This window comes from Mesoplodon densirostris, chromosome 11 (assembly GCF_025265405.1).
Source record: "Mesoplodon densirostris isolate mMesDen1 chromosome 11, mMesDen1 primary haplotype, whole genome shotgun sequence".
NCBI lineage: Eukaryota > Metazoa > Chordata > Mammalia > Artiodactyla > Ziphiidae > Mesoplodon > Mesoplodon densirostris.
This window is the reverse complement of record NC_082671.1, coordinates 81042261-81065976: the sequence shown is the minus strand read 5'-3', so window position 1 is coordinate 81065976 and position 23716 is coordinate 81042261. Positions and strand designations below refer to the sequence as shown.

Here is a 23716-nt window from a genome sequence, read left to right as displayed (position 1 = left end):
TATAAATGCTAAGCAGTGTTTGGTTTTTAAAATCCCAGCCGAAGGTTCTCAAAGCTATGCTGAGGCTGTGTGTTTTCCTGAATTTTTAAAAAACATTTAATCTGATCTATTTGTTGAATTTGTAAAAGTGTCAGACTTGTCGGGCTACAGATGTAAAGTCTAGCTTCATTCAGATAAATGTTAAATCTGTGACAATTGTTTGCTGGTTAAATGACTTCCTGTTCTTGAAAGCCAAACATGATTTAAGAACAGTAGAATGCTTTCCACAAAACCAAGGAGTCAGCTAGAAATAGCCTGGATTTGGGAGTCAGACCTGGGTTCAGATTCATCTCTGTCACTTATGAGCTGTGTGACCATACTTAGCACCTCTGAACCTGGCTTCTTTCTCCTACTGCCTGTCTCATAAGGTGTTCTGAGGATGAAAGGAGAAAACAAGCCTCACCATCCTTCACACCTGGTTGGCTCTGAATAAATTGTCGTCCTTTCCCACTTTCTTCCTATTTAACTCTGAATCCAAGAGAAAAACAGATTCTTTCAAGCAATGGCACTGAGATAATTAGAATAAGAAGAAAATGGCAATTGATATAATCTTAAACTAGCTTTTATTTTAAAATGGGCATTGAGCACCTCTTCTTTGCTAGCCCTTGTGTCAAATTTGGAGCTCCCTTGGGCCTTCACCTGAAAGGAACCCTAAATGTAAAGATGAACTGGTTATAAAACAGCCAGGTAAGTGTTTAAATTGAGACATGAACAATCTTTTTTCTTTTTTTTTTCTTTTTCTAATGAGGCTTTGAGGTCAATATGTAATACCTTCAGAATTCTGCCCATCAGATGTAATAATTTGGAACTCGGGATAAAAATAGTATAATGAACTGGCACGCTAGAGAACAAATATAGATACTTGGATTATACTGCACAGCCCTTTCATGTCTTCTTCAGTGACCTATAATTTCACTTTATTTTCTCTGCATCCGAAAATACTGAGATTAAAGTACTCCTGAACTATAATGCCAAGGTGGGGTTATTTTTTAAAAAGAGCAGGGAGTCGAACTATTTGATTTTTTGGAATTTATTTCTTACTCTTTTAGACTGTTTCTAAAACAGTCTAAACATTTGCGATTTGTTTTTTTGTTGCCTTTATAGCACTGATTCCTCAATTTAATCCTCTTGTCTGGAAGTACGAGGCTTCCCACTCATGTCTTGGTCATGTTTATACCTCCCGCACCTAAACTAAATGTTGGTTTAATGAACAAGTGACAGAAGATAATCAGTTCACTTGTTTGTTTGAGCCCTTGCGGTATATTTGCAGTCTCTTTTCCCAAGAGAATCGAATAATCGCTAACATCCCAAATGATTTTCACTGAAGGAATAATTGAAATAATTGCAGATATTTGAGGAGTAGATTCAGTACTCCGGCGGCAAATTTGCCTTCCCACACAGGAAGAGTGTCAGCATCTCCTGCTTCCTGGTCTTCTGCCTTCTCTGTTCTGCCTCCATTCTGGGAGAGTCACAAGCCAGCACTCAGAAATCTCTTTTCTATGCTGAGTTTGTGGCTTTACTCAGAGGCTGTAGCTGATTTTTGGTCTCCCAGGCAATTTGAGTTTCTTGACCCTTGTTCGGTTGTTAAATGTGATTCCCTGCTGTTTGGTTCCTGGGTCTCTTTAGGCTGAGTGCCTGCTTTTTGCAAAAGAGAATCATTTGGGGATCTCCCTTGCTTTCCCAAATGCATGGTACCCACCTACTGGGACCCATGTTAACTGCCAAGTTCTGTTCACACAGCCCTTCCTGAGTCTGAATACAACGCAGGTCCATACCTGGTCTGCATGGAATTTTTAAATCCTCTCTCTTTCTCTCTCTTGCCATTCTTAATTGACTTCTCTGAACATTGGACTCTCTTATTTAATGAGCCTAATTGCAGAATTCTACCAGGCAGATAATTATCAAACATTTTTTTATTCGAGAAAAGAAGTATGAGGGAGGTAATGGGATCCATTAACAAGTGACCTTGTTCGGTTGAAGAGGATGTTTGTCACGTCTGTGCCAGAGAGGGAGAGGCCCTGCTCCCACCTTGGCTGGACCATGAGCTCTGTGAGGTCAGGGGTCCTGCCTGTCATGTCCAGTACTTAAGCCCCAGCTTTTAGCCCAGCACAGTGTCTGCCCAGGGTAGGTACTCAGTAACTACTTGTTAAATAGATTTCTAAAAATAGGTGAACTTCAGAGTTGGGGGTTTTCTTAAAGAAGAGAATGAAAGTTTGCATCAAAGGAGGTTGTACTTTGTTCTTAAACCTTACCTTGTAGTTAAAGTGGATCTATCAGTGACAATGGTGAAATACTGACAAAGGGCACATGTTTATTCTGTGGAGTGTTTACATGTTCTAGAGTCGTCTTACTGACCACATGTTCAGCTCAGCATTTTCTTTTTTCTTTTTTTAGTTTAGTTTAGTTTTGTTTTGGTTTTGCGGTACGCGGGCCTCTCACTGCTGTGGCCTCTCCCGTTGCGGAGCACAGGCTCCAGACGCGCAGGCTCAGCGGCCATGGCTCACGGGCCCAGCCGCTCCATGGCATGTGGGATCTTCCTGGACCGGGGCACGAACCTGTGTCCCCTGCATCGGCAGGCGGACTCTCAACCACTGTGCCACCAGGGAAGCCCTCTTTTTTCTTTTTTTTTTTAATTTTTAAATTTTATTTTATTTCTTTTTTTATACAGCAGGTTCTTATTAGTCATCAATTTTATACACATCAGTGTATACATGTCAATCCCAATCGCCCAATTCATCACACCACCACCCCCACCTCCCCGCCGCTTTCCCCCCTTGGTGTCCATACGTTTGTTCTCTACATCTGTGTCTCTATTTATGCCCTGCAAACCGGTTCATCTGTACCATTTTTCTAGGCTCCACATATACGTGTTAACATACGATATTTGTTTTTCTCTTTCTGACTTACTTCACTCTGTATGACAGTCTCTAGATCCATCCACATCTCAACAAATGACCCAATTTCATTCCTTTTTATGGCTGAGTAATATTCCATTGTATATATGTACCACATCTTCTTTATCCATTCGTCTGTCGATGGGCATTTAGGTTGCTTCCATGACCTGGCTATTGTAAATAGTGCTGCAATGAACATTGGGGTGCATGTGTCTTTTTGAATTATGGTTTTCTCTGGGTATATGCCCAGTAATGGGATTGCTGAGTCATATGGTAATTCTATTTTTAGTTTTTTAAGGAACCTCCATACTGTTCTCCATAGTGACTGTATCAATTTACATTCCCACCAACAGTGCAAGAGGGTTCCCTTTTCTCCACACCCTCTCCAGCATTTGTTGTTTGTAGATTTTCTGATGATGCCCATTCTAACTGGTGTGAGGTGATACCTCATTGTAGTTTTGGTTTGCATTTCTCTAATAGTGATGTTGAGCAGCTTCTCATATGCTTCCTGGCCATCTGTATGTCTTCTTTGGAGAAATATCTATTTAGGTTTTCTGCCCATTTTTGTTTTTGTTTTTGTTTTTGTTTTTGTTTTGCGGTACGCGGGCCTCTCACTGTTGTGGCCTCTCCCGTTGCGGAGCACAGGCTCCGGACGCGCAGGCTCAGCCGCCATGGCTCACGGGCCCAGCCGCTCCACGGCATGTGGGATCTTCCCAGACCGGGGCACGAACCCGTGTCCCCTGCATCGGCAGGCGGACTCTCAACCACTGCGCCACCAGGGAAGCCCCATTCTGCCCATTTTTGGATTGGGTTGTTTGTTTCTTTAATATTGAGCTGCATGAGCTATTTATATATTTTGGAGATTAATCCTTTGTCCATTGATTCATTTGCAAATATTTTCTCCCATTCTGAGGGTTGTCTTTTTGTCTTGTTTATGGTTTCCTTTGCTGTGCAAAAGCTTTGCAGTTTCATGAGGTCCCATTTGTTTATTTTTGTTTTTATTTCCATTACTGTAGGAGGTGGATCAAAAAAAATCTTGCTGTGATTTATGTCAAAGAGTGTTCTTCCTATGTTTTCCTCTAAGAGTTTTATAGTGTCCGGTGTTACGTTTAGGACTCTAATCCATTTTGAGTTTCTTTTTGTGTATGGTGTTAGGGAGTGTTCTAATTTAATTCTTTTACATGTAGCTCTCCACTTTTCCGAGCACCACTTATTGAAGAGACTGTCTTTTCTCCAATGTATATCCTTGCCTCCTTTGTCATAGATTAGTTGACCATAGGTGCGTGAGTTTATCTCTGGGCTTTCTATCTTGTTCCATTGATGTATGTTTCTTTTTTTGTGCCAGTACCATATTGTCTTGATTACTGTAGCTTTGTAGTATAGTCTGAAGTCAGCGAGTCTGATTCCTCCAGCTCCGTCTTTTTTCCCTCAAGACAGCTCTGGCTATTTGGGGTCTTTTGTGTTTCCATACAAATTTTAAGATTTTTTGTTCTAGTTCCATAAAAACTGCCATTGGTAATTTGATAGGGATTGCATTGAATCTGTATTTTGCTTTGGGTAGTATAGTCATTTTCACAGTATTGATTCTTCCAGTCCAACAACATGGTATATCTCTTCATCTGTTGGTATCATCTTTAATTTCTTTCATCAGTGTCTTATAGTTTTCTGCATACAGGTCTTTTGTCTCCCTAGGTAAGTTTATTCCTAGGTATTTTATTCTTTTTGTTGCAGTGGTAAATGGGAGTGTTTCCTTAATTCCTCTTTCAGATTTTTCATCATTAGTGTATAGGAATGCAAGAGATTTCTGTGCCTTAATTTTGTATCCTGCAACTTTACCAAATTCACTGATTAGCTCTAGTAGTTTTCTGGTGGCATCTTTAGGGTTCTCTATGTATAGTATTATGTCATCGGCAAACAGTGACAGTTTTACTTCTTCTTTTCCAATTTGTATTCCTTTTATTTCTTTTTCTTCTCTGATTGCTGTGGCTAGGACTTCCAAAACTGTGTTGAAGAATAGTGGTGAGAGTGGACATCCTTGTCTTGTTCCTGACCTTAGAGGAAATGCTTTCAGTGTTTCACCATTGAGAATGATGTTTGCTGTGGGTTTGTCATATATGGCCTTTATTATGTTGACATAGGTTCCCTCTATGCCCACTTTCTGGAGACTTTTTATCATAAATCGGTGTTGAATTTTGTCAAAAGCTTTTTCTGCATCTATTGAGATGATCATATGGTTTTTATTCTTCAATTTATTAATATGGTGTATCACATTGATTGATTTGCATATATTGAAGAATCCTTGCATCCCTGGGATAAATCCCAGGGATGATCATGGTGTATTATCCTTTTAATGTGTTGTTGGATTCTGTCTGCTAGTATTTTGTTGAGGATTTTTGATCTATATTCATCAGTGATATTGGTCTGTAATATCCTTTTTTTTGCAGTATCTTTGTCTGGTTTTGGTATCAGAGTGATGGTGGCCTCATAGAATGAGTTTGGGAGTGTTCCTTCCTCTGCAGTTTTTTGGAAGAGTTTGAGAAGGATGGATGTTAGCTCTTCTCTAAATGTTTGATAGAATTCACCTGTGAAGCCATCTGGTCCTGGACTTTTGTTTGTTGGAAGATTTTTAATGAGTTTCAATTTCATTACTTGTGATTGGTCTGTTCATATTTTCTATTTCTTCCTGGTTCAGTCTTGGAAGCTTATACCTTTCTAAGAATTTGTCCATTTCTTCCAGGTTGTCCATTTTATTAACATAGAGTTACTTGTAGTAGTCTCTTAGGATGCTTTGTATTTCTGTGGTGTCTGTTGTAACTTCTCCTTTTTCATTTCTTATTTTATTGACTTGAGTCCTCTCCCTCTTTTTCTTGATGAGTCTGGCTAATGGTTTATCAATTTTGTTTATCTTCTCAAAGAACCAGCTTGTAGTTTTATTGATCTTTCCTATTGTTTTCTTTGTTTCTATTTCATTTATTTCTGCTCTGATATTTATGATTTCTTTCCTTCTGCTAACTTTGGGTTTTCTTTGTTGTTCTTCCTCTAGTTCCTTTAGGTGTAAGGTTAGATTGTTTATTTGAGATTTTTCTTGTTTCTTGAGGTAGGCTTGTATAGCTATAAACTTCCCTCTTAGAACGCTTTTGCTGCATCCCATAGGTTTTGGATCATCATGTTTTCATTGTCATTTGTCTCTAAGTATTTTTTGATTTCCTCTTGATCTCTTGGTTATTTAGTAATGTATTGTTTAGCCTCCATATGTTTGTGTTTTTTACATTTTTTTCCCTGTAATTCATTTCTAGTCTCATAGCATTGTGGTCCGAAAAGATGCTTGATATGATTTCAATTTTCTTAAATTTACTGAGGCTTGATGTGTGACCCAAGATGTGATCTATCCTGGAGAGTGTTCCATGTGCACTTGAGAAGAAAGTGTAATCTGCTGTTTTTGGATAGAATGTCCTATAATTATCAATTAAATCTATCTGGTGTATTGTGTCCTTTAAAGCTTCTGTTTCCTTATTTATTTTCATTTTGGATGATCTGTCCATTGGTGTAAGTGAGGTGTTAAAGTCCCCCACTATTACTGTGTTACTGTTGATTTCTTCTTTTATAGCTGTTAGCAGTTGCCTTATGTATTGAGGTGCTCCTATGTTGGGTGCATATATATTTATAATTGTTATATCTTCTTCTTGGATTGATCCCTTGATCATTATGAAGTGTCCTTCCTTGGCTCTTGTAACATACTTTAAAGTCCATTTTATCTGATATGAGTATTGCTACTTCAGCCTTCTTTTGATTTCCATTTGCATGGAATACCTTTTTCCATCACCTCATTTTCAGTCTGTATGTGTCCCTACGTCTGAAGTGGGTCTCTTGTAGACAGCATATATATGGGCCTTGTTTTTGTATCCATTCAGCAAGCCTGTGTCTTTTGGTTGGAGCATTTAATCTATTCATGTTTGAGGTAATTATCGATATGTATATTCCTATTACCATTTTCTTAATTGTTTTGGGTTTGTTTTTGTAGGTCCTTTTCTTCTCTTGTGTTTCCCACTTAGAGAAGTTCCTTTAGCATTTGTTGTAGAGCTGGTTTGGTGGTGCTGAATTCTCTTAGCTTTTGCTTGTTTGTAAAGATTTTGATTTCTCCATCGAATCTGAATGAGATCCTTGCTGGGTAGAGAAATCTTGGTTGTAGGTTCTTCCCTTTCATCACTTTAAGTATATCATGCCACCCCCTTCTGGCTTGTAGAGTTTCTGCTGAGAAATCAGCTGTTAACCTTATGGGAGTTCCCTTGTATGTTATTTGTCATTTTTCCCTTGTTGTTTTCAGTAATTTTTCTTTGTCTCTAATTTTTGTCAGTTTGATTACTATGTGTCTCAGCGTGTTTCTCCTTGGGTTTATCCTGCCTGGGACTCTTTGTGCTTTCTGGATTGGGTGGCTATTTCCTTTCCCATGTTAGGGAAGTTTTCGACTATAATCTCTTCAAATATTTTCTCTCTCTCTCTTTCCTTTCTCTCTCTCCTCCTTCTGGCACCCCTATAATGTGAATGTTGTTGCGTTTAATGTTGTCCCAGAGGTATCTTAGGCTGTCTTCATTTCTTTTCATTCTTTTTTCTTTATTCTGTTCCGCAGTAGTTAATTCCACCATTCTGTCTTCCAGGTCACTTATCAATTCTTCTCCCTCAGTTATTCTGCTATTGATTCCTTCTAGTGTAGTTTTCATTTCAGTTATTGTATTGTTCATTTCTGTTTGTTTGTTCTTTAATTGTTCTAGGTCTTTGTTAAACATTTCTTGCATCTTCTCAGTCTTCGCCTCCATTCTTTTTCCGAGGTCCTGGATCATCTTCACCATCATTATTCTGAATTCTTTTTCTGGAAGGTTGCCTATCTTGCCTTCATTTAGTTGTTTGTTTGGGGTTTATCTTGTTCCTTCATCTGGTACATAGCCCTCTGCCTTTTCATCTTGTCTCTCTCTCTGTGAATGTGGTTCTTGTTCCACAGGCTGCAGGTTTGTACTTCTTCTTGCTTCTGCTGTCTGCCCTCTGGTGGATGAGTCTATCTAAGAGGCTTGTGCACGTTTCCTGATGGGAGGGACCTGTGGTGGGTAGAGCTGACTGTTGCTCTGGTGGGCAGAGCTCAGTAAAAGTTTAATGCATCAGTTGACCATTTTCTGATGCTTCAGCATTTCTCATCTAGGCTGAAGCTCTTGAGAGACTGGCAGGTAATAATGATGCCTTCATACCACTCATTCTCCAAAAATCAGATTGCCTGACATACTAATTTCCCTTGAGTGGAAATCAGGTAGCATCAGTCCCATAATAACTTCCAGACAGTAATTCTTTTGGGCAGCAATAAGGATAGCAAAGGGCTTCTCTCCCATTTCCTAAGATAGCTGGTCCCTCTAGAATCAAATAGTTGGGCCTTTAATGTAGAGCAGAATTTCTCAACCTCAGCACTATTGACATTTTGGGCTGGAGAACTCTATGCTGTAAAGGCTATTCTGTGCATTGTAGGATATTTAGCAGCTTCCCTGGCTTCTTCCCACTTGATATGACTAGCACCACCCCTTGAGATAAAAAATGTCTCCAGACCATACCAGATGCCTTCAGGATGACAGTTTAGGGCCAGTTGAGGACCATAGATGTCAAAGGCTTTCTTGAACAGATTGTGACAACACCAGAAAGTGATACTGGTGGAAGATGACATGGTAATTTTCTATCTTTGGCAAAAGCATAGGGGCAATTCTCATGGATGGATGAATGGATATTCAAGAGTTTCTCCCCAGTGAGATCCAGTCACCAAGACAAAAATCTCAGTGTCCTCTTTAGCTTCCCCCTTTATCTCTCATCTCATCCCAATCCATCCCTCTGAATAACCATTCCAACTTGTAAATGCTTCCTCTGCCTTTTTGTTTTGATGATGCTAAAATGCTAACTTAAGGTCCCAGAGTCTAAAATCAAGAAACCAACATTTCTTATGCATCTGCCATATGTCAGCCACCCTGCTAATGTGTACATAATCTCACATAATACTCAGCAACCCTTAAAGAAGTTTTCTGTACCTGTCCCACCAGTGAAAAGTTGGGAACACAAATTCACACCGCTAAGCAGTAGAATTTGGAAAATAGTAAGCAGGTCTTCCAATGTTGTTAAAAGAATATTTTTACCCCATTGTTCAAATATAACCAATATCTACTTAGAAAGTCATCACTATCTCTTTGAAAATTTAACCGGTATCTACTTGAAACTCTGGAGCTCCTGGCTTGTGAATAAGAATTGTGTTTGGAGAAACGTATATGCAAGGTCCCAGAGGCATAGAACAGTGGAGAAAATAGGACTCTTACACATCATTAGATAGCGACCACTTCGAGGTCATTCTGTTATTCAACAAATATGTGTTGAGGGCTTACTCCATGCCTGGACCTCTGTACACAAGTCAAGACAGACAGGGTCCCTGCCCTTATGGAACTTATATTCTAATAGGGTAGACAGCCAGCATACAAATAAACAAATGAATAAATAATTACAGTCTACGATACATGCTGTGAAGGAAATGAGCAGTGAGAGGAAGAGATGGAGAGTAATTGAGTGAGGAGCAGCTTCTTTACATAGGGTGGTCAGGGAAGTTGTCTTTGACATCTCCCACAGCATACTGTACTTCCTCAAAAGTGTTAGTGCTTCTTCTTGATCACCTGGCACAGTGCCTGGCCCAGTGTAGATGCTCCTAAACCTTGATTGTATGAAAAGATTATGATGTTTTTCCTTTGTAGGCTCAGAGCCTAAAAACCTCTAGTAAGTGTATTAGTTACGTCTTGCTGCTGTAACAAATTACCACAAACTTAGTAACTTAAAACAGCACAGATTTATAATCTTACAGTTCTGAAGGTCAGACATCCTCAAGGTGTCAGCAAGACTGTGTTCCTTCTAGAGGCTCTAGGGGAGAATCTGCTTTCTTGCCTTTTCTGTCTTCTAGATTCCTTGACTTGTGACCTTGTCCTCTATTTTCAAAGCCATCAGCATAGCATCTTCCAGTGTCTCTCCCTCTCTCATTCTGACCTTCCTGCCTCTCCTGTAATTATATTGGCCTACTCATATAATCCTGGATAATCTCCCCATTTTAAGATCCTTGACTTAATCAAATCTATGAAGTTCCTTTTCCCATATAAGGTAACACATTCACACGTTCCAGGGATTAGGTCACCTTTGGGGTCCAGATTCAGCCTATCACAGTAAGCAATAAATGTTCATTTTATTTCCATGCCTGTTTTATTTTACAAATGAAAAACTTGCAGTTAAATGAATTGCCCAAAATCACACACTTGGATACAGCTTTAGATCCTGGTCATCCCGTCTAAGTACATTATCATTATTCTCTCTATATCTATATTCTCTCTATATCTAGACTCTGTTCTTTATAGCACTCAGCACACTTCACATTTCTTTGATTATTTGCTTTGTTGTTACCAGAAGGGCAGGAAGACACATCACTTTTATTCACCAAGGTACAGTCACTGCACAGCTCGGTGCCTGACACATAGTGTGCACACCTCTAAAATTTTTTTAGATGAAAGAATGAATACTCTTTTGTATGCTTGGATAAATAGAACTCAAACTCCTATAAATTATACTGGTCAGCAGCTTCTGATAGGTTAAAAATCCTTAGCTGTTTTTAAAGCATCAAAGAAAAAAGTGAACTTCAATGCTGACATATAATTTGAGTCAGTAAAGAAGGGGCCTCAAAAGCAAAAATAAACAACTGGGACCTAATTTAACTTAAAAGCTTTTGCACAGCAAAGGAAACCATTAACAAAACAAGAAGACAACCTATGAGAGAAAATATTTGCAAACAATGCGACTGACAAGGGCTTAATTTCCAAAATACACAAACAACTTATATAGCTCAGTATCAAAAAACAAAACAAAACAAAACCCAACAACCCAATCAAAAAATGGGCAGAATACCTAAATAGACATTACTCCAAAGAAGACATACAGATGGCCAACAGGTACATGAAAAGATGCTCAACATCACTAATTATTAGAGAAACGCAAATCAAAGCTATAATGAGGTATCACCTCACACCAGTCAGAATGGCCATCATCAAAAAGTCTACAAATAATAAATGCTGGAGAAGGTGTGGAGAAAAGGGAACCCTCCTACACTGTTGGTGGGAATGTAAATTGGTGCAGCCACTATGGAGAATAGAATGGAATTTTCCTTAAAAAACTAAAAATGACTCTGCAGTGCCAATCCTGGGCATACATCCGGAGAAAACTCTAATTCAAAAAGATACATGCACCCCGATGTTCATAGCAGCACTATTTACAATAGCCAAGACATGGAAGCAACCTAAATGTCTATTGACAGATGAATGGATAAAGAAGATGTGATACATATATACAATGGAATATTACTCAGCCATAAAAAAGAATGAAATAATGCCATTTGCAGCAACATGGATGGACCTAGAGATTATGATACTAAGTGAAGTCAGAGACAGAAAGCCAAATATCATATTTAACTTATATGTGGAATCTAAAATATGATACAACTGAACATATTTACAAAACAGAAATAGACTCACAGACATAGAAAACAAACTTATGGTCACCAAAGGCGAAAGAGGGGCAAGGATAAATTGTGAATTTGAGATTAACAGGTATACACTACTATATATAAAAATAGATAAACAACAAGGACCTACTGTATAACATAGGGAACTATATTCAATATCTTGTAATAACCTATAATGGAAAAGAATCTGAAAAAGAATATATATATGAATGTACATTCTTCCTGTACAACTGAAACATTGTAAATCAACTGTACTTCAATAAGAAAATAATGAAGGGACCCATACCTGGCATTATATTTTCCCATCCACTAGTGTTGAACTTTGCTATCTGGGGTACTGCAACAGTGTGTGCATTTGAGTGTGGTATTCTGTATTTATCACTCCATATACAGTACTTTATCTGTTGACATATTAGCATCAAGAGTCTTTTGGGAGAGTTCCTGAGTGGCTCAATTCATAATTTCAATTCATGATTAGAGGAAGAAGAAAGGCAAAAAACCTAACTGCATGCTTTATTACTGCATCAGCTTTTCTCTGTTAGGCCTTAAGAAGTAACAAAGGAGAAATAAAATCACAGTTCTTACTGAACTATGCAAGTAGCACACTTATGGGTTCACTTAGCAAGTTGTATGGCATTTAAATAAAAACAAAAATTTTTTAAATATAGATCATCTCCAACACAAAATGAGTCCTTAGAAGTCTTAAAGAACCTTATACTAAACAACTATATGAAGGAAAGCTAAACAAACACAACACCTCCTGTTATCATGGAAGACAAGTTATATTTACATTGTGAAGATACTTTGCTTCACGTTGTCCATCTTGCCTAATGAAGACACTGTTTGGTCAAACATGTTTTACATCTGACATCCGTTTCTCTTAGGAGATAATATACCTGCCATTCAAGGGGTTATTGAAGCAGTGAAAAAATATGAAGCCAAAGGGAGATGTCTTTACTTTTTTTGTGTGTCTTAATTTTTTTTAATTAATTTAATTTTTATTTTTGGCTGTGTTGGGTCTTCATTGCTGTGCATGGGCTTTCTCTAGTTGTAGCGAGTGGGGGCTACTCTTTGTGGCAGTGTGCAGGCTTTTCATTGTGGTGGCTTCTCATTGCAGAGCACGGGCTCTAGGCATGCGGGCTTCAGTAGTTGTGGCCTGCAGCCTCAGTAGTTGTGACGTGCGGGCTCTAGAGTGCAGGCTCTGTAGTTGTGGCACGTGGGCTCATTTGCTCCGCAGCATATGGGATCTTCCCGGACCAGGGCTCAAACCCCTGTCCCTTGCATTGGCAGGCAGATTCCTAACCACGGCACCACCAGCAAAGTCCCGAGATGTCTTTACTTTTAGTATTGCTTTTAAGATCCCAGGTTCTTACCCCGACTTGTATTTACTTTGATTCTAGTGGCCAAGGATGTCAATATTCTTTTTGATGAATTGGAAGCTGTCAACAGTCCTTGCAAAGATGACGATTCTCTCCTTCACCCTGGAAACCTGACCAGTACTTCAGATGATGCTAGCAGATTGGAAGCAGGGGGAGAGGTAAGAGTGTGCGATTTCTTAAAAACACAATTCTTGATCCAGGCAGGAACCTGAGAAGCATAATCCAGTAGATTGTTTAAAGTCATCATCTCATTGAACTGTGGGTTCCTGAGGAAAAAAAGGACCAAGTCTTGTAATCCTGTGATGTCCTCTAGGAGTCTAGCACATTTCAGGGATCTGAAATCTACTTACTCTCAAAACAAACTTTCAGTGGGTCATGCACTTACCTTATACCTAAAGGCATTTTGTTTTTATAGAGAAGATTCTTAAAACCACCCATCATTTTAAAATGATCTACATTCTGGGTGTCGCTAACTAGTAAAAAGTTAGCTTTACAAGGATGTTGAAATCTTGTAAAATTGAAATGAAATCAATTTCTGTTGAAATCTCCCAGCATGTAGAACAGTGACACAGAGTGGACCAGACCTCAGTAGGTGTTGTGTTGTCTGAATCCTCTCTGAGTTTCCATTTGCCTCTGTAATCTGGGAACTCACTGCAATTGTAAATAGACCCATCTGTTCATGTGTCATTTTGGGGGGAAAAAAAGTATTTTGTTAAAGGCATTCACTGTTGCTCAGCTGTGTCTCAGTGGAGTTTAATATCTCCTTTGTATATGCACTAGGTTTAGGTGATAGGAGCACAGATCAGAGTCACTAATTTATTGTGTATTCTTAACGTTTTTATTATTCCAGAGGCTGTTAACTAGTGAAAGGATAACACCTTTGACCAGGGAAAATTGTTTACTTCTACCAAGCTTCCCAGTCCTCTCTATAAATACCATATGCTACTTATCTATGTGTGCGGTTTTTTTTTGGTTTTTGTTTTTTGTTTTTTGTTTTTGTGGTACGCGGGCCTCTCACTGTTGTGGCCTCTCCCGTTTCGGAGCACAGGCTCCGGACACCCAGGCTCAATGGCCATGGCTCATGGGCCCAGCCGCTCCGCGGCATGTGGGATACTCCCAGACCGGGGCATGAACCCGTGTCCCCTGCATCAGCAGGTGGACTCTCAACCACTGTGCCACCAGGGAAGCCCTATGTGTGGGGTTTTTTTGTTTTTGTTTTTTGTAAGAAAAAACTCATTCTATCATCATCTCTTCACACAGAAACTTTGGATGCCATAATGTGGCATAAAGGAAGGACCTTGAAAGGCACCTCAAAAAGCAGCTAGTGTAATCCCCTTAATTTATAGATGATGAAACAGTCTCAGGTAGGTTAGGGCTTTGCTAACCCTCCTCTTGAAGCCTTGGCTGGTTTTGCAGATAGATGCTAATGTGTTAAATCTACAGGATGATTGTTAAGAAAGTGTTTATTTGGGTAGACTTCTGAGTACTTCTTAAGGCAGAAGCCAAAAATTGTCAGTGAGGATTGGTCCTCAATGATAAATACCTACACCAGGTATGAGACATGTTATTTCCATCACTCCTGACTGAGATTTTCCTTTTGGATGAGGTTGCATGCATGTCACTTGTGCATAAATATGGATTCTAGCAATGGCCTCGGAGGTCTGGCATGTGTTCCTTCTTCATACTACTGTTTGGAAACTGATGTGTACTGTGTCCTCCAATTTTTTGTGTGTTTATAAATACAGTTGACCCTTGAATGACGTGGGTTTGAACTGTGTGGGTCCACCTATACATGGGTGTTTTTCAATAGTAGACATTACATTACTACATGGTGTGTGGTTGTTGAATCCATGATGTTGAGGAACTGTGGATATGGAGGCCCCACTATGACTATAAGTTACAAGTGGATTTAACCCCGTTGTTGTTCACAACTGTATACACAAATATCAAAAGAAGAATATTTTTCTTATTGTGGGCAAAAAATTTGAGAAACCCTGAACTAAAGTATTACTAAAACCATCAAACCACTTGTGGTCCCATCCTTCTCTCCTACCAGATGGACTGTCTTCCTGAATTTTTGTGTTTTTTATTCTCTTGCTCTAAAAATGGTTTTACCATGCATACATAAGTAGCCTTAACAACTTATTTTACATTGATTTTATTTTGTGCTTTATAAAAAATGGTATCATGCAGTATAAAGTCTTTTGTGACTTGCTTTTTTTCTGTCAATATTGTTCTTAAGATTTTTGCTTACTATTAGATGTATCAGTAGTTCATTTTCACCGCTGTATAATATTCCACTGTATCACTGTTCTACAGTCTATTTATCTATTGGCCTGTTCATTGATTTGCACTGATTCCTATGTTTAAATTTTTTTCTCTTATGAATAATGCTGCTGTGAACATTCATATACATGTTTCCTAGTTGCTTTACCAGGAATTTCTGTAGGGATATATGTTATATAAATGTTCAATTTTACAAGATGATGCTAGTGTGTTTTCCAGAGTAAATATATCAATTTTCACTCTCACCTGTAGAATGTGAGAATTCTCAGTTGCTCCACATCCTTGCCAACAGTATTGTTAGCTGTCTTAAGTTTTGCCCATTTGACTGCTTTTTCCAATTTTTATTTTGTTTCCTCATTTATATTTTTCATTAATAAAAGTGTAATTTTGATAAAACCCAAGGAAATGCATTTAGTTTTAATTGTTCTTTAATATTACTCATCCAAGGCTCAGTTTTGAGTGTCTTAAACTGGTCCCTTTCTCTTTGTGTGCAGACAGTACCAGAAAAAAACAAATCAAATGGACTTTACTTCAGAGATGGAAAGTGTCGAATTGACTACATTCTTGTGTACAGAAAATGCAACCCCCAGATGGAAAAGAGAGAAATATTTGAAAGAAATATTAGAGCAGAAGGATTACAAATGGAGAAAGAGGTAAATAGTTTGCTTGGATGAGAAAAAATATAAATATACATCAATTCATATTGGGAGACAATTAAAAACTAAGCAGTTAGTCATTATGTTAACTGAATGTTTCATTTGCTGTGGTTTTGCCAATCTGCAGTGTGTGGAGAATGTTCTAGCAATTAGATTTTCGCAGCACAGTTTGCCTTTGAGAGCATTTTGATGCCAAAAGATTCCGTAAAAATCAAAATATTCAAATTAAATGGATTGTTTCAAAGTGTTATAATTTACCTGATTTCCTACACCTACTGCTTCTCAATGTTAATGGCGGGTTCTATTTGCATGGATTAAAGAAAACTTCGGATAAAATGCAATCACCCCACCATAGAGGCTCTTTTTACATTTCAGGAAACATAATGGGTTTGGGTATCCTCACACACAGCAGAAGAGACTGGCTGATTTGGCCCAAAACAGCTGGGACTTACAAAGTGATTCTGTTTTTAAAAGACATTCAGGTTGGTTTTATCAAGTTCCCAAACTTAGGGCTTACCTTATCTGTGTTTACTCTTCCCCTTCTCTTCTCTGCAGGGGAAGGTTGAGGATGGTACAAGAGGCCCAGCCAAGCCTCTGATAATAATCCACAATGGGATTATTGTGTACCCAGAAACGCTGTGCACATTTCTAGAACTTGGCCCTGTTAGCTGGATTATGTAACTCTTCTTAGATTTTCCCTAAACACTGTGCACAGCTTCTGGAGCTTTCCATAGTCCAGAAGAACATGTTGCCAATTAAAAGTGTTTGCTTCTGATTCTGCTTTTCAAGGCTAAAGTATAGATCTTTGAAGTCAGACATCCATGTTTTTCTTTATACGGTGAAGGTTGCATGCTAATCTTGGTACACTTTAGATAAATAGGATTTTTCCAGGTCTGTTAGACTAGCCTCAACTCTGGAGCATTTATAAAACAGAAGCAGTATTTTTCTGGAAGTCTCCAAAAAGAGAATTAGAAAAACAGTGAGATGAGTATAGCCTTAAGGGAACAGGTTCTCATTCTCAGGAAAGTGGAAGCAGATAGCTCAAAAGACTGCTTCAGCTGGAGTTTCCCCCAGAGCAACAAACAGAATTAAATATGTTGTTTTTTCCACTTTTATGGGGTTCCAGAAAATCTTTCCTATACCCACTGAACATGCCTTTGATAAATCTTGTTCTTTAAGTTTCTATTGAGACAGTTGTGTATTCTTTTCTTAACATTGATAGTACGTTAATATTTTATCCCTAAAAATCTTTTCTTCATCTTTTATTCTAAGTTTCAGAATTTTTATGTAAAGAAATAAAAGATCTGTATTGCGACATGATTTGAAATAACGAAAGTCCTTCGTGTGATCCGTTCTGACTCTGTCAAAGTTTTGATTCCCATCAAAACTAGGTAGTTTTCTTCAATTAATGAAAGATTTCTATTTTGAGCTTCATAACTATTCTCTTCACTCCTGGGGCTTCTTTTGTATAGGTCTTTTCAATGTCATCTTGTGGCTTACAAGTTAAAACTCAAAAAGCCTAATACTTTTCCAAATAAAATACATTACTAAAGAAATGACAAATCTCCTGTATGTCTCCTAAAAATCATCTGTACTACAGTATTCAGCTGCCAGAATTAGAGTGGGTAGCTGAGGACGGTTATTCTGTCTTTTAGTGTGCAGTTGGTTCTGTGTAGTCCAGAGTTGACCATAGTGTGTTAGATGTTCAGCTCATATGATTTTAGTGGTATACCAGATAATTTTGTTTGGTTCTAATTTAAAACCAATTTTAATACCTAGGTGTTTATTTTAATGTTTACTGGAAAAAAATAGCAGTTGGGAAATGGACAATATCACCATATGGCAAAACTTCATAAAAACTTATCTGAGCATCTCTTTCTCTCCCTTCCCCCGAAAAGTTCTTCTCTTGGTGGCAGCTTCCCTACAGTCCTCTATCCACTACCAACAGCTTGGCTTTCTGGAAACTTCTTCCTAAGCAGCTTTTCCCTGTGGCCCAAACTCTGCATAAGCAGCACAGTTTGACTCTAACTCTGTCTCTGAGCTCTGCTTTGCGTCCTCACAGCCACAGCCAGTTCAGCAAGAAGCGGGGGATCTCTGCACTTCCTTCCTTGCTTAGAGGCGGCAGGAAATTATAGCTAAATTAATTTTCCCCGTCACAGCGAATTAAAATAAAATGTCCCTTGTATGAACAGGAAATCTGTATCTCCTTTGTGGTATTAAATTTAAAACCCATCAGAAGCACTTTTATTTAAATCTAGTGTTTTCATAAACAGTTTCAGTAGAAAGACAGCAATTTTAACAGCTATTTCAGCTTCCAGAAGTTACTTCCACCTTTTATACATAAAACAAAGAACATAGTTCAAGGTGGAAAAGAAAAAGGAAAACCCAGGGGGGCTTCCTGTGAATCCACATATACCTGATGTGTAATCAGTGATGAACACTAAGTACGTTGTATGAATTATTAGTATCGTCTTCATTAGCTGTGTGTCATGATGTCCAACAGTTACAGAAAATGTTTCACAGACTTAGAAGCTTTTGTTTCCAAATCAGTAAAGACAGGCTCTGTAGTTGAACAGTTTAATAGAAAGAAAATCTTTATCTCTTTTAACATTGAAAGTCAAGAAACACCGCCAGGAAAATCTTTAATTCATGATAAAAGTGAGGATGTAGTCAAATTTCATCTTTGGTGGAAACTATGCCCCCCACCTGATTAGTCAGCAGGTAAGTGCTTGTTTTGGCACCCTGGGTCTTTAATATTCTGTAACTCATCTTTCATATTAGCCCAGAGAAAGCAATTCACAGCAAAGTTCCCAAATAAAGTATCAAATCCAAGTGATTTTCTTCTTAAGTGTCTGTCTGTTTAAAGAGATTCCCTTCTTTAAAGGTAAACTCATATTTATAAATTCACATTCTGATGAATTTATAAATAAAAAATAATTTTTTTTCATTTTTAATTTTATGTCCATCATTGACTCTTTGGTACCTATTTTTAAATCATTATCAATAAGAGGTTTATATCTTCCTTCATATAAAGGGTCAGGTTGTGGATGACTTTGGAATTATTTGGGATGTATGAGTACCAGTTAGATTAATGGAGCACCCTTCCTCTTTAGATTCACACAGAACATGAGGGAAAACCCATATCATCAGTTGTTTACCAAATAACTGTATTTATATATATCATACCATCTTGATGATAGTTACTTCATTCAACACATATTTATTACACACTTACTCTCTGCCAGGCACTGCCTTAAGCACTAAGAACTCAGCAGTGAATAAAACAGGCAAAAAATTCCTGCCGGGCTTCCCTGGTGGTGCAGTGGTTGAGAGTCCACCTGCTGATGCAAGGGACACAGGTTCATGCCCCGGTCCGGGAAGATCCCACATGCCGTGGAGCGGCTGGGCCCGTGAGCCATGGCCGCTGAGCCTGCGTGTCCGGAGCTTGTGCTCCACAACAGGAGAGGCCACAGCAGTGAGAGGCCCGCGTACCACAAAAAAAAAAAAAAAGAAAAGAAAAGTTTTTCAAGGCAAAGTTTTGGGAAATTTTTTCATACAGTTTATAAATGCCTTAAAATGTAACCATTAGGATAGCAACATCAACTGACTGTATATTGCTAATAATGTATATGCATGAATGAGATTAATGATTACCTTCAGTGCTCTTGGAAGAACTTAGAATACCTTAGGTAACATGTTTAACATGGTCAACGTTCAGACATTTATCTGCCCAGAGGATTTGGTTTTAGATTCATCAGGGAATAAAATTATAGAGCAACCCAGAACTGAAAAACTGTACTTGATTGCCCATCCTAGTCTTGCTTTACACCTATTCAAGGGAAAACTATACAAAGATTCCCCATGGAAGGTGCTAATCTCACCTAGATTGTTCTCTGCCTTCACAGGCTTCCTGCCCATCCTACCCTTCCTATTTTCATCCCTGTTTATGTTCTGCAACCACTGTTACTATAGATGTTCTCTCTGGATCCAGAGCTCTGAGAATGAAGGGGAAAGAACCAGAGTCTCCTCGCTTCTTTTATAGTTCAAACCATGATGAGTGTCTAAAATAAATCTGTCCGGACAAACTGAACTATCCAAATTCCTGTCCTCTAGTATTTTCTGGACCCTCAAAAGAGACTTAGACCTTACTCGACTTAATAATCTCCATTTTCTGATATGTCATATATATGTACTACCGAGGGTCTCAAGTTGGAGTTGAAGGGAGAGGAAAATTAAGGACAGTCCTAAGCAAAGAGTGAAGAAGGCAGATTTTCTTTTGAAAATCAAAGCCCTGGAAATTCCTTGAGTATTTGCCTTAATCTAATTGGGCCACTATAATAAAATACCATAGGCTGGGTGGGTTGTAAATAACAAAAATTTATTTCTCACAGTTCTAAAGGCTGGGAGTTCAAAATCAAGGTGCTGATGAGGACCCTGTTCCTGGTTCAAAGACAGCATCTTCTTGCTGTGTCTTCACATGGTGAAAGGAGGTAGAGAGCTCTCTGAGGTCTCTTTTTTAAAAGGAGCTAATCCCATTTTTGAGGACTCCATGACCTAATGACCTCTCAAAGGCCCCACCTCCTACTATACTACCGTCACATGGGGTGTTAGAATTTCAACATATGAATTTTAAGGGGATACAGTTCAGATCAGAGCAGTACCTTTCAGGAGTTCATTGTTGATCTGTACTGGCAGTGGACTTTTTAAAAAGTGGTGTCTGAGGTTGCATTTCTTTCCTAAACAGAAACAGAGCCTGAGGCAAGGATTCTTGCTAAAGTTGTTGATGGGTGGAGTGCTCTCAGGAGAAAGGGGAATGAGGGAAGTAGAAGAGGTCAGAGGAGAAAAGCTACACTGAGAGTATAGTCTCTGATCCAAGCGGGAAGCTCTGGAGCAGAGGGAGCACCACAGAGCTGGTTCACCTTTAAAGCAGAGGTCCCCCTGCCTATCAGTCATTGGCTGAGGCTGGGGGAGGTGATGGGAGGTGAGTGCTGCTCCTTCTTGGCAGAGGGTAGTTCTTCAACACCCACAGCTGCTCGGCTTCTGGGCTGTAAACCATCAGAATTCATTACCACTGACACTGTTATCTCTACTGATAGTAGAGATGCTGCCAAATCTGTGGTTTTAGATGGCCCACTTTGAGATTGCAGCAGTCAGGGAATTCATGGTGGTCTTGATGGAAGTGAAAAAAAGAGAGAACAGGTACACAGGAGCATTTATTCTGCTTTAATTTGTTCAGTTTTTCCTCTAAGTTTAGGATCCTCCATCTTAAAGGCAAGGATTCCATGTGGCTGGTGTAATCACTTTGAGGGCAGAGACGGTGTCTTACGGGTTTTTTACAGTAAGACCGAGCCCAATGCTTAGCTTGTGGGATTTTGAGTTTGTCGCAAGAGATTGTAAATAGCTGTGTAAATTTCCATGTAAATTTCCATGGCTGTGTCTGGGTAACATCAATCGATTTAGCTCTAGGATTTCTCAACCTCAGCACTATTGATGTTTGCGGCTGGGTAATTCTTTGTTGTAGCAGGCTGTTCAGTGTACTGTAGGATGTTTAGCAGCATCCCTAGCCTCTACCCACTAGATCCCAGCAGTATTCCTCCCCCAACTTCACCAAGTTATGACAACCAAAAATGTCTCCAAGTATGGTCCTGTGTCTCCAGGAGCAGGTGTATAAAATTGTCCCTAGCTGAGAACTACCGAGTTAGGCTCTTAATGCAACAAACTGCATAAAGTTGTATCTATGAGATGGCTAGAGGAATTCAAGGCAGCTATTCCATCTTACATCCACCTGGACCAGCTAACTTAAGCACTCTTAATATCAGACTCTTGAATCATGAAGATGCCTATGTCTTTGAGGAGAGAATAGGGTAAATTAAGATTGGCCTTTCAAACCAGACAACAGGGATTTAGATCACTTGCTACTTTCTCACTTACTGAGTAAATATCCAGGCAAGGCTCTTAACCACTCTGTGCCTTAGCTTCTTCTCACTTACTGAGTAAATATCCAGGCAAGGCTCTTAACCACTCTGTGCCTTAGCTTCTTCATTTATTAAACAGTAGATAATCCTAACTAATGGGGCTACTATGTAGATAAATGAGCTAATACATTATAACACGCTTAGAAGAGAGTCCAGCACATATTAGGTGGTTGTTGGTATTGATAAAAAAGGGAGTGGCTCCGCCCCTGCTCACCCTGTGTTCTGATCTCAGGCATTCAACCCCGTCCCCTCTTGGACTGAGGGTCCCTGGCTTGTGTCTAGGGAAACCTGAGGGGATCTGGTGAGTGGCAAGACATACCAATAGTAAGTCCCACCTCATCACCAGGATTTGTTCCTTCTGGTGTCACCTACCATTGCCCTAGATCAGTCCATCAGAATTAGAGCCTCATTCTCACTGGTCGCTCTTCTTAAGGTAGTTTCATCAAATGGTGGGAGCGAGGGGGCTCTCTCCTTCTCTCTCTCTGTCTCATTCTCTCTTTCTCTGTCTTTGTTTCTCTCCCTCTTTCTGTCTCTGTCTTCCTCTCCCCACCACTCCTCCTATTCTCACTCTAATTTTTGAGACCAGTTTAAAGAGCTGAGGGCCTACTTATTTTTACCTCAACTGCTTTTGCTTGTTTAGGAAGACAGAGTTTAATCAAAACATTTCTGTTGCCAGGTCAAGATGACCAGTACAAGTTATCCTGAACTGATTTACTCAAAGGATCATTCTAAATCAATACATATTTCATGTGACTCATGCATATTCCTTTGCTCAAGACAGAACAATGTTAGGGAAAAAATATACCCATTATATAAGGCACAGCTGAAGAACTCATGTCACGTTATGAACTATTGTTACCAATCCCACGAGAAGAAAATTAATCTAAAAGATCTTCTCACTGGTCTAAAATGAACTTGTCTGATATAAAACACATTTTGCATTGTCATTTGTTACTTACCAAATGTGGGCATCATAGAGTTGCAGCTGTGAAAGGAACTGAAAGTCTTTTCTTGACGGTGTTATTTTTGTTCCTGTTGTTCTTACTACGTGTTATGTTAAATTGCTGAAAACTACACAAAGTATATACTAAGGGATATGACATTAATTATTAATTAATGAGATGGAGTGATTTCAAAGCTTTGAAGCGGTCTGGAAAACCGTAAATCCATGGTCTCCTGCTTGTAATACTTACAAGTGGAAAACTTGAAAAAGGTGAACTGCAAGCTGAAGTTTATGAACCAAGCCTAATGTACTTCAATTGCAAAAGTGATGATGCAGCACTGTCCCTGGAGGCAAAGACCAAGGCTTAACTCGCTTCCTGTTGTGTCTTAGGCATATTTTAAGAGCAGTCAATGGCATCCGATGATTCCATTTCCAGATGGAGTCATTCTTCATTCATTCATCAAATATCTAATGAGCATCATGTCTACTGTGAGGGAAGAGAAGCATTAAGTGTGTCAGGTGCGATGAGTACTGTGGAGAAAATATGCAGGAATCCTGGGAGGGAGTCACTGTTTTGTTCAGGAGTTCAAGGCAAGTCACCAAGATAATGAGCAAACAAAGAGAGAAGTTGGCATGTACATTCCTAAACCCAGCTCTCAAAAGCCCCTCAGAGTTTTCCCACTGTTGGGACTACTTTTGCCTGGCATTTCCCCATGTGTGGACTGGGGTGAGGGTTGGAAGAATAAGTGGAACCACTAAGTAGGGTGAGCATGTGTCCTATAGAAGGAGGGAAACTGGCTGGATTTGGCTGGGGTGGGGGTGGGGAGGATGACAGGGTTTGCATCTCCACGACCTCTCCCAGGGCACAGAGCAGGGACAAATCAAGTGCCTGAGCAGTGTTGGGACCTTTGCGGAGACCTGACCTGGTTGCAAACCCCTCCCTAACTTGTCCTTTGCTATTCATTAGTTTAGCTT

The 23716-nt window shown here is 39.2% G+C and overlaps 1 protein-coding gene across 1 annotated transcript in view; it reads left to right on the top strand.

Moving 5' to 3' along the window:
* The window catches only part of ANO4 (anoctamin 4), a 227783-nt gene that overhangs the window by 24660 nt on the left and 179407 nt on the right, over positions 1–23716 (top strand). Inside the window, exons 2-3 of the mRNA XM_060112423.1 lie at positions 12903–13039; positions 15662–15820. Of these exons, the coding sequence (XP_059968406.1) occupies positions 12903–13039; positions 15662–15820 (296 nt within the window). The remainder of the gene's footprint in view (positions 1–12902; positions 13040–15661; positions 15821–23716) is intronic.